Source organism: Oncorhynchus clarkii, chromosome 29, assembly GCF_045791955.1.
Source record: "Oncorhynchus clarkii lewisi isolate Uvic-CL-2024 chromosome 29, UVic_Ocla_1.0, whole genome shotgun sequence".
In the NCBI taxonomy this organism is placed as follows: domain Eukaryota; kingdom Metazoa; phylum Chordata; class Actinopteri; order Salmoniformes; family Salmonidae; genus Oncorhynchus; species Oncorhynchus clarkii.
The window spans coordinates 6,906,075-6,919,206 of NC_092175.1; the positions used below are offsets into that span (position 1 = coordinate 6,906,075).

Sequence of the window (13,132 nt, forward strand, 5' to 3'; positions counted from 1 at the left end):
CCACGCATGACTCCAACACCATCACTAAGTTTGCTGATGACACAACGGTGGTAGGGCTGATCATCGATGACGATGAGACAGCCTATAGGGAGGAGATTAGTGACAACAACCTCTCCCTCAATGTCAGCAAGACAAAGGAGCTGATCGTGGACTACAGGAAACGGATGGCCAAGCACGCCCCCATCCACATTGACGGCGCTGTAGTGGAGCGGTTAAAGAGCTTCAAGTTCCTCTGTCCGCATCACTGAGGAATGAACTTGGTCCGCACACACCAACACAGTCGTAAAAAAGGCATGACAACATCTCTTCCCCCTCAGGAGGCTGACAACATTTGGCATGGGCCCTCAGATCCTCAAAAAGTTCTAGAGCTGCACCAGCATTTTGACTGACTGCATCACCGCTTAGCATCTGCAAGACACTACAGAGTACATCACTGGAGCCGAGCTCCCTGCCATCCAGGACCTCTTTACCAGGCGGTGTCAGAGGAAGCCTGGAAAATTGTCAAAGATTCCAGCCAGCCAAGCCATTCACTCTGCTACCTCATGACAAATGTCACCGGAGCGCTAAGTCTGGGACCGAAAGGCTCCTGAACAGCTTCTACCCCCAAGCCATAAGACTGCTGAATAGTTCATCAAATAGCAACCCAGAGTATTTGCATTGACCCTTTTTTTGCATGAACTCTCTTGCACTGACTTTATGCACACTCACTGGACTCTACCCACACACTCACACAAACTCAGCAAAAAAAGAAATGTCCCTTTTTCAGGACCCTGTCTTTCAAAGATAATTCGTAAAATCCGAATAACCTCACAGATCTTCATTGTAAAGGGTTTTAACACTGTTTCCCATGCTTGTTCAATGAACCATAAACAACACCTTGTGCATTCCTACACCAGTAATGCACAATCCCTCCATCAATGCTCAGACTGCCCGCAACAGGCTGAGAGAGACTGGACTGAGGGCTTGTAGGCCTGTTGTAAGGCAGGTCCTCAACAGACATCACCATCAACAACGTCGCCTATGAGTACAAACTCACCGTCGCTGGCCTAGACAGGACTGGCAAAAAGTGCTCTTCACTGACGAGTCATGGTTTTGTCTCACCAGGGGTGATGGTCAGATTCGTGTTAATGGTCAAAGGAATGAGCGTTACACCGAGGCCTGTACTCTGGAGCGGGATCAATTTGGAGGTGGAGGGTCTGTCATGGTCTGGGGCGGTGTGTATCATCGGACTGAGTTTGTTGTCATTGCAGGCAATCTTTACACTGTGCGTTACAGGGAAGACGTCCTCCTCCCTCAGGTGGTACCCTTCCTGCAGGTTCATCCTGACATGACTCTCCAGCATGACAATGCCACCAGCCATACTGCTCGTTCTGTGTGTGATTTCCTGCAAGACAGGAATGTCAGTGTTCTGCCATGGCCAGCGAAGAGCCCGGATCTCAATCCCATTGAGCACGTCTGGGACCTGTTGGATCGGAGGGCTAGGGCCATGGCCATTCCCCCAGAAATATCTGGGAACTTGCAGGTGCCTTGGTAGAAGAGGGGAGTAACATCTCACAGCAAGAACTGGTAAATCTGGTGCAGTCCATGAGGAGGAGATGCACTGCAGTACTTAGTATCTGGTGTGGCCACCAGCTGCATTGACTTTTGATATTTCTGTTAGTCACATGTCTGTGGAAGTTGTTCAGTCTGTGTCTCAGTTGTTGAATCTTGTTATGTTCATACAAATATTTACACATGTTAAGTTTGCTGAAAATAAATGCAGTTGACAATGAGAGGACGTTTCTTTTTTTGCTGTGTTTACTTACACACGCTCACACACACTTCTTACACTCACACGCGCATATTGATGCCACACACACTTTTACACTTCACATACGCTGCTGCTACTCTGTTTATTTTCCGTCCTGATTGCACAGTCACTTTTACCCCTACTTACATGTACATATTACCTCAGCTGCCTCGTACCCCTGCACATTGATTCGGTACCGGTACTTCTTGCATATAGTCTTGTTATTATTATCTATTGTGCTACTATTTTTACTCTGCATTGTTGGGAAAAAGCGTGTATGTAAGCATTTCAAGGTATTTTGCGCATATGACATTTGATTGCTTGATCTAGCTCTGTCAACAGTAGGCTTCTAATGATGTGATGATAGTCAGTTCACCAACGACAACAAGGCATGTTGAATGAATGGCAGTCTAGTAGCCAGACCTCCTAACATGATGGATTATGTCAGTGTGGAGATCTGAAACTAGCTCATATAGGCCTAGTTCAATTGTTTTGTTTAGCCGCAGCTAACAAGTACTATAGCCTAGCCTGCCTGTTAAGTGCTGTTTTGCTGTTAGCTTCTCTCTACATGTGATTTCTCTTCACACTTTAGTTAGCTTACATGCTATTTAGATAGTAATCCAGTTTAGAACAATATTCAAGTAGAATACGTACGTTTTCTATGTATTGTGTTGGTCAAGTATTTTATTGTTCACTATGAGACTATGAAACGTCAGTTAGACTCTGTTGTGCATTTATATTGCCTTTTAGTCTGAGCTGCTCCAATAATTTCATTTTTCTGTATTGTTAGTTTTACACCGTTTCAACTATATAACTTGAGGTTTATAGAAAGCCTATCACTGGTTCAGTTCTTCATTAGAGTTTGGCTGGCTGTCAAATGATGGTTGCAGACACCTTAAGGAGGACAGTACAGTGTGGGTGTCGCACGCGCCGTTGTGGGGTCCGCAGGGCCTGGGTTGCTGCCGCCGTGCTGAAGTGGTACTCCTAAAAGTTCTTCAAGTTTGGCAGGTCTGTGTCCACCGTGTACTGTTAATAGGGAGCTAACATGTCTGCCATAAAATGTTGAAGTGTCCTGTAAATGCATCATAATGCAGAAACCGCATTGGCCCGAATCTCTGAGTGTGCATGGCTCTGCTTGCTGATGTGTTTTGCTATTTGCTGCCAGAGCCATATATATATTTTACGGTGTACACAATCGTTGCCCAGAGTGGGTGAAAACGCATTTTGCCGATTTTAAATTGCACTTATGTTATATAATACATTTTTACCAAGACAAATATGATTATTCATGTTCTTAATTGTTCAGTGGGTTCTTTCTCTAACATATGAACATTATATACAAAAAGTTTGATTTCGTAACCTAATACAGCCGATAATAAGCACCGAGCTCTGTTGACATAGCAGCGCGGGTTTCCCGTAACAACTTGAGGATTTTACATTTTGTGCTAGTATTCAAGTACCTGCCCTGTATTGACCCCCTAAAGGTCAATGGGCTACAGTTAACTGTTATTAGAAACTTAGCTAGCTAATGTGAGCTATGCACATCTTCCTCTGACATGCTATATCACAATACATGTTATCTGCCGAAAGACGGCACCCTACACAGGGTAGTGTCCCCAATCACTGCCCTAGGGCATTGGGATATTTTTTTTAGACCAGAGGAAATAGTGCCTCCTACTGGCCCTCCAACACCACTTCCAGCAGCATCTGGTCTCCCATCCAGCAGCATACCACCCTGCATACCACTGCTGGCTTGCTTCTGAAGCTAAGCAGGGTTGGTCCTGGTCAGTTCCTGGATGGGAGACCAGATGCTGCTGGAAGTGGTGTTGGAGGGCCAGTAGGAGGCACTCTTTCCTACTGATTGAGCGGTGGTAGGCAGAACTTTTGTGCGTTTTGCCAGCAGCTCTTTGTTGTGCGTGAAGCATTGCGCATTCAACTCCCGAGATGAGGCTCGTGTAACCGAAGTGAAATGGCTAGCTAGTTAGCGCGCGCTAATTGTCGTTATGTTGCTGGTTCGAACCCAGGGAGGAGCGAGGAGAGGGACGGAAGCTAAACTGTTACACTGGCAATACTAAAGTGCCTATAAGAACATCCAATAGTCAAAGGTTAATGAAATACAAATGGTATAGAGGGAAATAGTCCTATAATAACTACAACCTAAAACGTCTTACCTGGGAATATTGAAGACTCATGTTAAAAGAAACCACCAGCTTTCATATGTTCTCATGTTCTGAGCAAGGAACTTAAATGTTAGCTTTCTTACATGGCACATATTGCACTTTTACTTTCTTCTCCAACACTTTGTTTTTGCATTATTTAAACCAAATTGAACATGCGTTGAAAAATCATAATCGGTCGACCTCTAGCTTTAATACACTATAAGTGAAATGTATCTAAATACTTATGACATCTTCAAATGGGGGAGACTAGATATTCAGTTGAAGTCGGAAGTTTACATACACCTAGATTGGAGTCATTTAAACTCTTTTCAACCACTCCACAAATTTCTTGTTAACCTGTTACGTCGAGCCATCCCGGATCCGGGATCGTGAATACAGCCTCAAGCTCATTACCATAACGCAACGTTAACTATTCATGAAAATCGCAAATGAAATTAATATGCTAGCTCTCAAGCTTAGCCTTTTGTTAACAACACTGTCATCTCAGATTTTCAGAATATGCTTCTCAACCATTGCAAAATAAGCATTTGTGTAACAGCTAGCGTACCTAGCGTAGCATTTAGCGTTAGCATTAGCAGGCAACCTCTTCACAAAAACCAGAAAATCATTCAAATAAAATCATTACCTTTGAAGAACTTCAGATGTTTTCAATGAGGAGACTCTCAGTTAGATAGCAAATGCTCAGTTTTTCCTGAAAGATTATTTGTTTAGGAGAAATCGCTCCGTTTGGTGCGTCACGTTTAGCTACGAAAAAAACCTGTATCCAGGAGTGTAATTATCCCCGCAGCTCATTAGCATAACACAACGTTAACTATGAAAATTGCAAATGAAATGAAATTAATATGCTAGCTCTCAAGCTTAGCCTTTTGTTAACAACACTGTCATCTCAGATTTTCAAAATATGCTTCTCAACCATTGCAAAATAAGCATTTGTTTAGGAGAAATTGCTCCGTTTGGTGCGTCACGTTTGGCTACCCAAAAAAAAAATGAAAATTCAGTCTTCAAAACGCCAAACTTTTTTTCCAAATTAACTCCATAATATCGACTGAAACATGGCAAACGTTGTTTAGAACCAATCCTCAAGGTGTTTTTCACATATCTCTTGGATGATATATCGTTCGTGGAAGTGTGCTTTCCCCTCTGAATCCCAGGAGAAAATGCCTGCGGCTGAAGATTACGCACCAATTTACACAAAGGACACCGGGCGGACCCGTGGTAAATGTAGTCTCAACTTTGGAAGTATGCTTGGGGTCATTGTCCATTTGGAAGACCCATTTGCGACCAAGCTTTAACTTCCTGACTGATGTCTTGAGATGTTGCTTCAATATATCCACATAATTTTCCTCCCTCATGATGCCATCTATTTTGTGAAGTGCACCAGTCCCTAATGCAGCAAAGCACCCCCCACAACATGATGCTGCCACCCCCGTGCTTCACGGTTGGGATGGTGTTCTTCGGTTTGCAAGCCTCACCCTATTCCTCCAAACATAACGTTGGTCATTATGGCCAAAAAGTTATGTTTTTGTTTCATCAGACCAGTGGACATTTCTCCAAAAAGAACGATCTTTGTCGCCATGTGCAGTTGCAAACCGTAGTCTGGGTTTTTTATGGCGGTTTTGGAGCAGTGGCTTCTTCCTTGCCGATCGGCCTTCAGGGTATGTCGATATAGGACTCGTTTTACTGTGGATATAGATACTTTTGTACCGGTTTCCTCCAGCATCTTCACAGGGTCCTTTGCTGTTGTTCTGGGATTGAATTGCATTTTTCGCACCAAAGTACGTTCATCTCTAGGGGACGGAACGCGTCGCCTTCCTGAGCGGTATGACGGCTGCGTGGTCCCATGGTGTTTATACTTGCGTACTATTGTTTGTACAGATGAGCGTGGTACCTTCAGGCATTTGGAAATTGCTCCCAAGGATGAACCAGACTTGTGGAGGTCTACAATTTTTTTCTGAGGTCTTGGTGGATTTTCCCATGATGTCAAACAGGCACTGAGTTTGGAGGTAGGCCTTGAAATACATCCACAGGTAAACCTCCAATTGACTCAAATTATGTCAATTAGCTTATCAGAGGCTTCTAAAGCCATGACATCATTTTCTGGAAATTTCCAAGCTGTTTAAGGACAACAAAGTCAAGGTATTGGAGTGGCCATCACAAAGCCCTGACCTCAATCCTATAGAACATTTGTGGGCAGAACTGAAAAAGCGTGTGCGAGCAAGGAGGCCTACAAACCTGACTCAGTTACACTAGCGCTGTCAGGAGGAATTGTCCAAAATTCACCCAACTTATTGTGGGGAGCTTGTGGAAGGCTACCCAAAACGTTTAACCCAAGTTAAACAATTTAAAGGCAATGCTTCCAAATACTAATTGAGTGTATGTAAACTTCTGACCGACTGGGAATGTGATGATAGTAATAAATGCGGAAGTAAATCATTCTCTATACTATTATTCTGACATTTCACATTCTTAAAATATAGTGGTGATCTTAACTGACCTAAAAACAGGAAATTCTTATGAAGATTAAATGTCAGGAATGGTGAAAAACTGAGATGAAATGTATTTGACTGAGGTGTATGTAAACTTCTGACTTCAACTGTATAAAGTGCTTTTATTTCTAAATGGCAAATCGGATGGAAAATACCCTAAAATAAAATGTTACATTCTATACGCTCACCTCAGATGAAACATTTGATCTGAAATCCAAAATGCTGGAGTATATATCCAAATGTAACATTTTAGCATCTCTGTCCAAATACATACGTAGAGGAGTGTACACCCATATACAGCTAGTGAAATGATGAATACAATACAGTGTATGTTGTTAAAGTCACACACACACACAGCTCTGTGGAAGGTGTTGCAGCCTTGTTCCCCTTACGAATAATTTTGTAATGGCGGACTCATTTTATGTAACTCATAAATAGCTGACATCTTAACTCAAAAAGGGATGTGTTCTTTGAAAGACAGGACTGGTGTTTTCCTTCATAGGAAAGGTGTTTCCTGCCTGCCGGGCCTACTGGCATCACACTATAGCAAGACAATGCAGATTTCACACTGACAGACTGGAAGAGTTTGGTTTGATAATAGGCCTAGAACGGATATCCCCCCCCCCAGCCAAACAGGGCTGTACGTCGAGAAGAGATAGCCAATCCCTGTGATGATTATGTTAGCACTGACCTGAGATCAAGTACCACACACACACACAAACATGGTCGGGAGTGCTCCCAGGGCTGTAATTACACTCAGCTGCCTCCTGCCTTAATCACACCTGGGTCAGAGGTCACAGGAAATTATGTCACTCAACAGACAACATTTTCCATTCTTGCCCCGGAGGTTGCATTGTTCCCACTGACAGGATTTGGTCATTTGTGCCTATGGGCAACTTGTACCTTCCTACTAAATCAGCTATGCTGCTACTGTAGCTCTCTCCCTCTCAGCCAACCCACACTTACAGTAGCTAAGGTGTTTCTCTGGAGCTCTCAGCAGCTGCAGGGGTAGACAGTCAACTAGTGCAGGGCTGGCCTGTCTGTGGTTACCATGGAGATGCCTGGCCAAGGTAAACAGTAGGAGCAGTGTTGGAGCTGAATCGAACAGTGTCGGTCTCTAGCCTCTGGTCCCTAGAGTGGACTTGTGTCTCTCTGTGTGTGCGTGTGGCTATGGAAAGCCTGGCTAGGGTTAACAAATAAGAGCCCCTATTCATCCGATCTGCAGCTCCTCCACTGTTTTCAATCCATACCAGACAGAGCAGAAGAGTACTGCTCAGGCTATTCACTGCTTAGATAGGCTGGTTATACATTTACACATTCAATGTTATCCCTGGGAGAACTTAGGGAGAGTTGTACTGTATGAAGCGAGTGGTTCCTAGGCTAGTACATTATTAATTTGATGGTTGTGAGGTGTGGACAATGGACAATAACACTTTGATAGTGTTATCAGGGAAACAATGCTATAGTTGTCTGGACTCCTAGACATACAGTATGTTCTGTATCAGCAGCAGTTGCTGGTTTTCTCTTTCTAATTTATATTGAATGGATTTTTATGATATGGCCACTCACCTACACACTAGGGGTGTAACGGTACACGTATTCTCACTGAACCGTTCAGTACGGGGACCTCGGTTCGGCCTGCACTGAACCTGAATAAAATATCTGACAATTAAAAACGCTAGGGCTATAGGCAATGCCTATGCTACATTGTATGCCTCCAGTAAAGCTGAGCGGACTTTTTTTTCTTCAGGGTATGCTCACGTTGTCAACAAAATCTGAATCTTAATGGGCTCATTTCAAACTGTCTTTTTGCGAGGCGCAGCCGGGAACTAGTTCTGTATGATGGCGAGTGGTGGGATTGTAAACCAGGAGGGTTCTCCACCCCTTGTTTTAATCTCCAGTTTGGGACAATTTAGGCTTCCCTGTAGATTACAGCGACAATGGACAGAGAGAGTATGTCTCCACTGCTCAACGAGAATAGCCTATGCAGCTGCCAACACCTCAAACATGTTGACATATTTACGACGACATCACACCAGTATTCCTGCTACCGGAGCAAGACGGAAACGCCAAAAAAAACAACAACACAACACCGTCTCCCATCTGCAACACTGTCTCCCTTCTGACCGGGCCAAACCAATTAGAAGAGCGATACGATGGTGCTCTCACCAGGCATTATATGACTAATGATCTTTATATGGAGTCAGGAATACCAACACTTAATTTTGTCTTTAACTACAGTAACTGTTGGCATTTCATTTTCCCGCTGTACCGAAACCAAACCGTGACCCTAAAACCACAATACATACCGAAACGTGTATTTGTGAGCAATTACACCTCCACACACACACACACACACACACTTACACATGCTCACACACATTATCATGCTTATGCACTGACTGCACAAATACTCAAACCTTCTCATTTTACAGGTACTGTAACATTTGGTAAATACGTATTGTCATTTTTTTCTCCAGATGTTGAAAGAGCTTTCTGTTGAGGCAGCCATCATGAAATGGTCTGGAGTCTGGGCTGAGACTGGGGCCACTACACACACACACTGATCCAGTCACTCCTGTGAATCAACGCTGCTTCTAGTCTCAACAATATTAGCTATTCCTGAACGTTATTAGCACCTCTCCTATAGCACCTTATTCAGAAGCACAGAAGAAACACACGTTCTTCAAACCATGTTCCCATTTTCCTATTTTCTTTCTTTGGTACAGGCCTAGCCGTCTAGGCCTACCGAATCCTCCTAACTCTGCCTTGATGCTGTAAATGGTTTAATTATTTTAGTTGCTTTGATATTTTTCTGAATTGCTAAATGATCTTGTTCTGTAGCTGCTGGAGAGGCACCGGGCCATGGAGAGTATGGTGGAGCTGCTGCAGGTGTATCCAGAGGAGGACGAGGCCTACGGAGAGTTACTGGAGGCTACAACACAACTCTACCACTACCTACTGCAGCCCTTCAGAGACATGAGAGAACTGGCCATGCTGCGCAAACAGCAGATCAAGGTAACAAATCCAATCCAATTGTATTTGTCACATGCGCTGAATACGACAGGTGTAGAAATGCCTACTTACAAGCCCTTAACTAACAATGCAGTTCAAGAAATAGAGTTGATAAAATATTGACTAAAAAAACTAAAGTTAAAAAAAATTACATCTAATCAATGAAAAAAAGAGCAGAATAAATGTACATAACAATAAGTTGGCTGTATACAGGTCAATGTGCAGGGGTACAGGTTAGTTCAGGTCATTTGTAAAGTGACTATGCATAGATAGTTAACAGCAAGTAGCGGCAGTATAAAAACAAGGCGGGGGGGGGGGGGGGGGGGGCTCAATGTAAATAGTCTGGGTGGCCATTTGATTAGTTGTTCAGCAGTTTTATGGCTTGGGGGTAGAAGCACTGTATACACACACACTGTACACACACACACACACACACACACACAAGCGCACTGTATACACACACACGTACTGTATACATACACACACACACATTAGCTGTCTCTGGCAGTCTGGGCTACGGTCAAGGTTAGCGTAGCAGTGGGCCTAAAGCCCTTTGACAGACAGCAGCATACACTCTAATACCCAGTATTTCTTAAGTCCTATCTAATGACATTAGGGTTAGCTCCTGGTGGGTAACTGGACTAGACGGCAGAGGTAGCGGGAGTGACATGAATGTGGAAGTGCAATAAATGACAGGTGAGTTTTAAGTTGTTCCTTCTCTAATGGCTAAGCTGATTCTAGAGCTGTGGTGAAGGCTAAACTCTTCCCACAATATGATGGGCAGTCGTGTGTGTATGGGGGTTGGGGGGGGGTAGAGGATCAGATCAGCTAGAGAGGCTTTCCCCCCCTTCAGTCCTCCTGCCTCCCTGCCTCCCTGTCCAGAGCAGCTTAACCTACAGTATTAGTACAGCAGTTTGTACTCAGCCTCTAAACCAGACCAGCCTGGAATACTGCAGTCTCAGCAGACAACTCTCCTCTCACTCTCCCCTCTCTCCTTCCCTTCTCGTTCACTCTCTCTGAGGCTGTTGTGTTAGTGAGGGTTGTGTGTTATTTCAGTCATCTCTTGTGAGGGTCCAGTCTGTAGCTCGTAGTCATGGCGTTGGGGGTGATTTCCCACTATTTGCCTTTTCCCCACACCACATTCCTCACCCAGCATGGCTGTCTGTGGTGCTGCGTTGGTGTCACTCACACACACACACACACACACACACACACACACACACACACACACACACACACACACACACACACACACACACACACACACAGACGACTGTGTGTGAGGGGAGTTTCTTCAGAACACAATGCAGCATTATGAACTTCGGATAGGACCTGGTTCCCGGTAGGTACAGATGTAGGATCAGTTTACTTTTCGAAACCCTAACACAAACCATTAGGGGGGGAAATTATGAACTGATCTTGAATCGGCATCTAGGGTGTCTTAATCCTTAATCCTCTCATCGTTGCTCGCTGTGTCTGGGCTCACTTATTAAGCCTTCCAACACTGAAACATGAAGGAGAGATCTAGTCTCTGGGCTCGTTTGATAATCCTGCCAGTATGGTCAAAGCTGCTCCACTGATCTGCTCTCCTCTAGTATGCCTGCCAGATGTCCAGAACCTGGAGCAATGATATGGCTCAGTAATCCTGCCTGCCTACTGGGTTGCAGCAGGTTGCTGGTAGTCTTTTGTTAATTAAACCCCCTACAATATGAATTCAAATATGTTAGTTTGCTCATGTAGTTTGTAGGAGGAGCTAGAGTACTGTACATTCTATCTATAAATCCTGAATTGTTTAATTATTTAAAAGTGATGGGGTAAGAAACTTGTTAGTTACATATCGCAACATTATTTTTTAAATGTTTTTGCTAGGTAGCGTTAGCTAATGCTAGTCGACTGTACCTGCGCCCAAAACTCCAGTATTTTTCATCCTCTAGCTTGTTCTCCATCTTTTTAAATAGTGAGCCATGTTTTCAGCACTTCTATTGCCATTGCTGATCAAAACTAATTTTTATCATGCTCTCTCTTGTCTCTCTGCAGCAGACACGGAGAGAACAATATGTTTGAAACATGAAATCGCAATATCGAGTCGCAATACATAGACTTGTAAAAATCGCATGTCATATCAGCACCTAAGTATCGTGATATCGTATCATGAAGCCCCTGGCAATTCCCAGTCCTATTACTTAATGTCTACTGTTTCCACACGCTTGTTCTTATTCGTGAAGACAACAGCAAAATGTTCCCTAAGCTTTGCTATATTGTGAGCTAAGGAGATCCGTCTAGGATAGTTGGTCAGTAGGTCTGTTTGATGCTATGATTGTGATTCACCTCAACCACCTGTTGCCCCGAGGGGAAACCAACGGCTGGAAACAAAGCTGTATGCAAATGAACCCAAATATCAGACGGGCCAGTCAGTTGGTCATTTGGATGTTGGTTGTTGCTTGGTTTCTCATAAACTGATGAGTCAGTAGAACAGCCCTACATTATACAGCTGGGAGTAGGAGTGTGTCACTGAGAGGAAGGACGAGCGAGAAAAGGGTGAGAGAGAGGAGAAAGGGGAAGGATAGGGTGTTTGCATGTGCTCTGCATTGTCCTTGATGTTCAAGTGGGTAAATGTTGCGAGTAAGGTGAGGCGAGAATTGTCACGTGGACAGATGAGGGTAGGCTAGGTAGTCTTTCAATAGACTACTATCAGTGCCCCAAAGGAGATGAGAACCTGATAAAGTTATAGCCTCCTCTTACACACACACACACACACACACACACATACTGCACTGATGCCAATTGTCCTAGGACCTAGTGGAAGGTGTAAATGAATCCTGTCACCTTTTTTAGAAGGGAGGAGCTGACAATGGGCTAAGCTATACAGTGCATTCGGAAGATAGTCAGACCTCTGGACTTTTCCCACATTTTGTTAACGTTACAGCCTTATTCTAAAAAAGGATGAAATAAAACGGGATACTTTCCGAATGCACCGTTATTTAGCTGGTTGTACGAGTTGATGGGAAATATACTCTTATGATGAGAAGTTGGGAACAGTATCCATTTCACATGGTTCTTTTCTTTCTGGAACCTTCTGAACTAGGGGTGAGAACCCTGTAGGCTTGGGCGGAATGCCATATGCCGGGGTATTTGGAAATAGCCACGGATGGTTTTTCTATACCGTTGAAACTATTTCTTTGAAGTTTTTCAATACGTTTTTAGACTTGTAACTGCTTTCTAAGTAAATACCTGCAGTCAAATTGTCCAATTTGTTAGGAGATGAAGCAAATTGCGTTCTTCATTTCACTTGTCACATTATTTTACATTATGAAGCTTACCGTAGTTCCCCAGAACATTTGCGCCAGTCACGTGTTTGTTTGTAAATAGCACAACGGGGGAAAACGGGAGCAGGTGAGTTCAAATGTATATTGACAGGGGTTGCGTTTTTATGTGTTTTATTTTGCAGCAATAGAGTGATCAGGGTCGTGCAACTATAGTTTTCCTTCACAGAAAATACATTTGTGCAACACATTCGTCAGAAAATAGCTACATTTTCATCAAGTGCAAAACTATTTGGCTGGCAGCCACATAAGTAAATGAGCTTACAAAGAAAACCAAGGATTTTTTTACTCCTAATGTTTTGCAAAGAATTATTCTGCCCGTTCGTGAATTCTCATCTG

The 13,132-nt window shown here is 43.6% G+C and overlaps 1 protein-coding gene across 1 annotated transcript in view; it reads left to right on the forward strand.

Moving 5' to 3' along the window:
* The window catches only part of LOC139388775 (junction-mediating and -regulatory protein-like), a 49,132-nt gene that overhangs the window by 12,314 nt on the left and 23,686 nt on the right, over positions 1 to 13,132 (forward strand). The window contains exon 2 of the mRNA XM_071135690.1: positions 9,300 to 9,473. Coding sequence (XP_070991791.1) covers positions 9,300 to 9,473 — 174 coding nt within the window. The remainder of the gene's footprint in view (positions 1 to 9,299; positions 9,474 to 13,132) is intronic.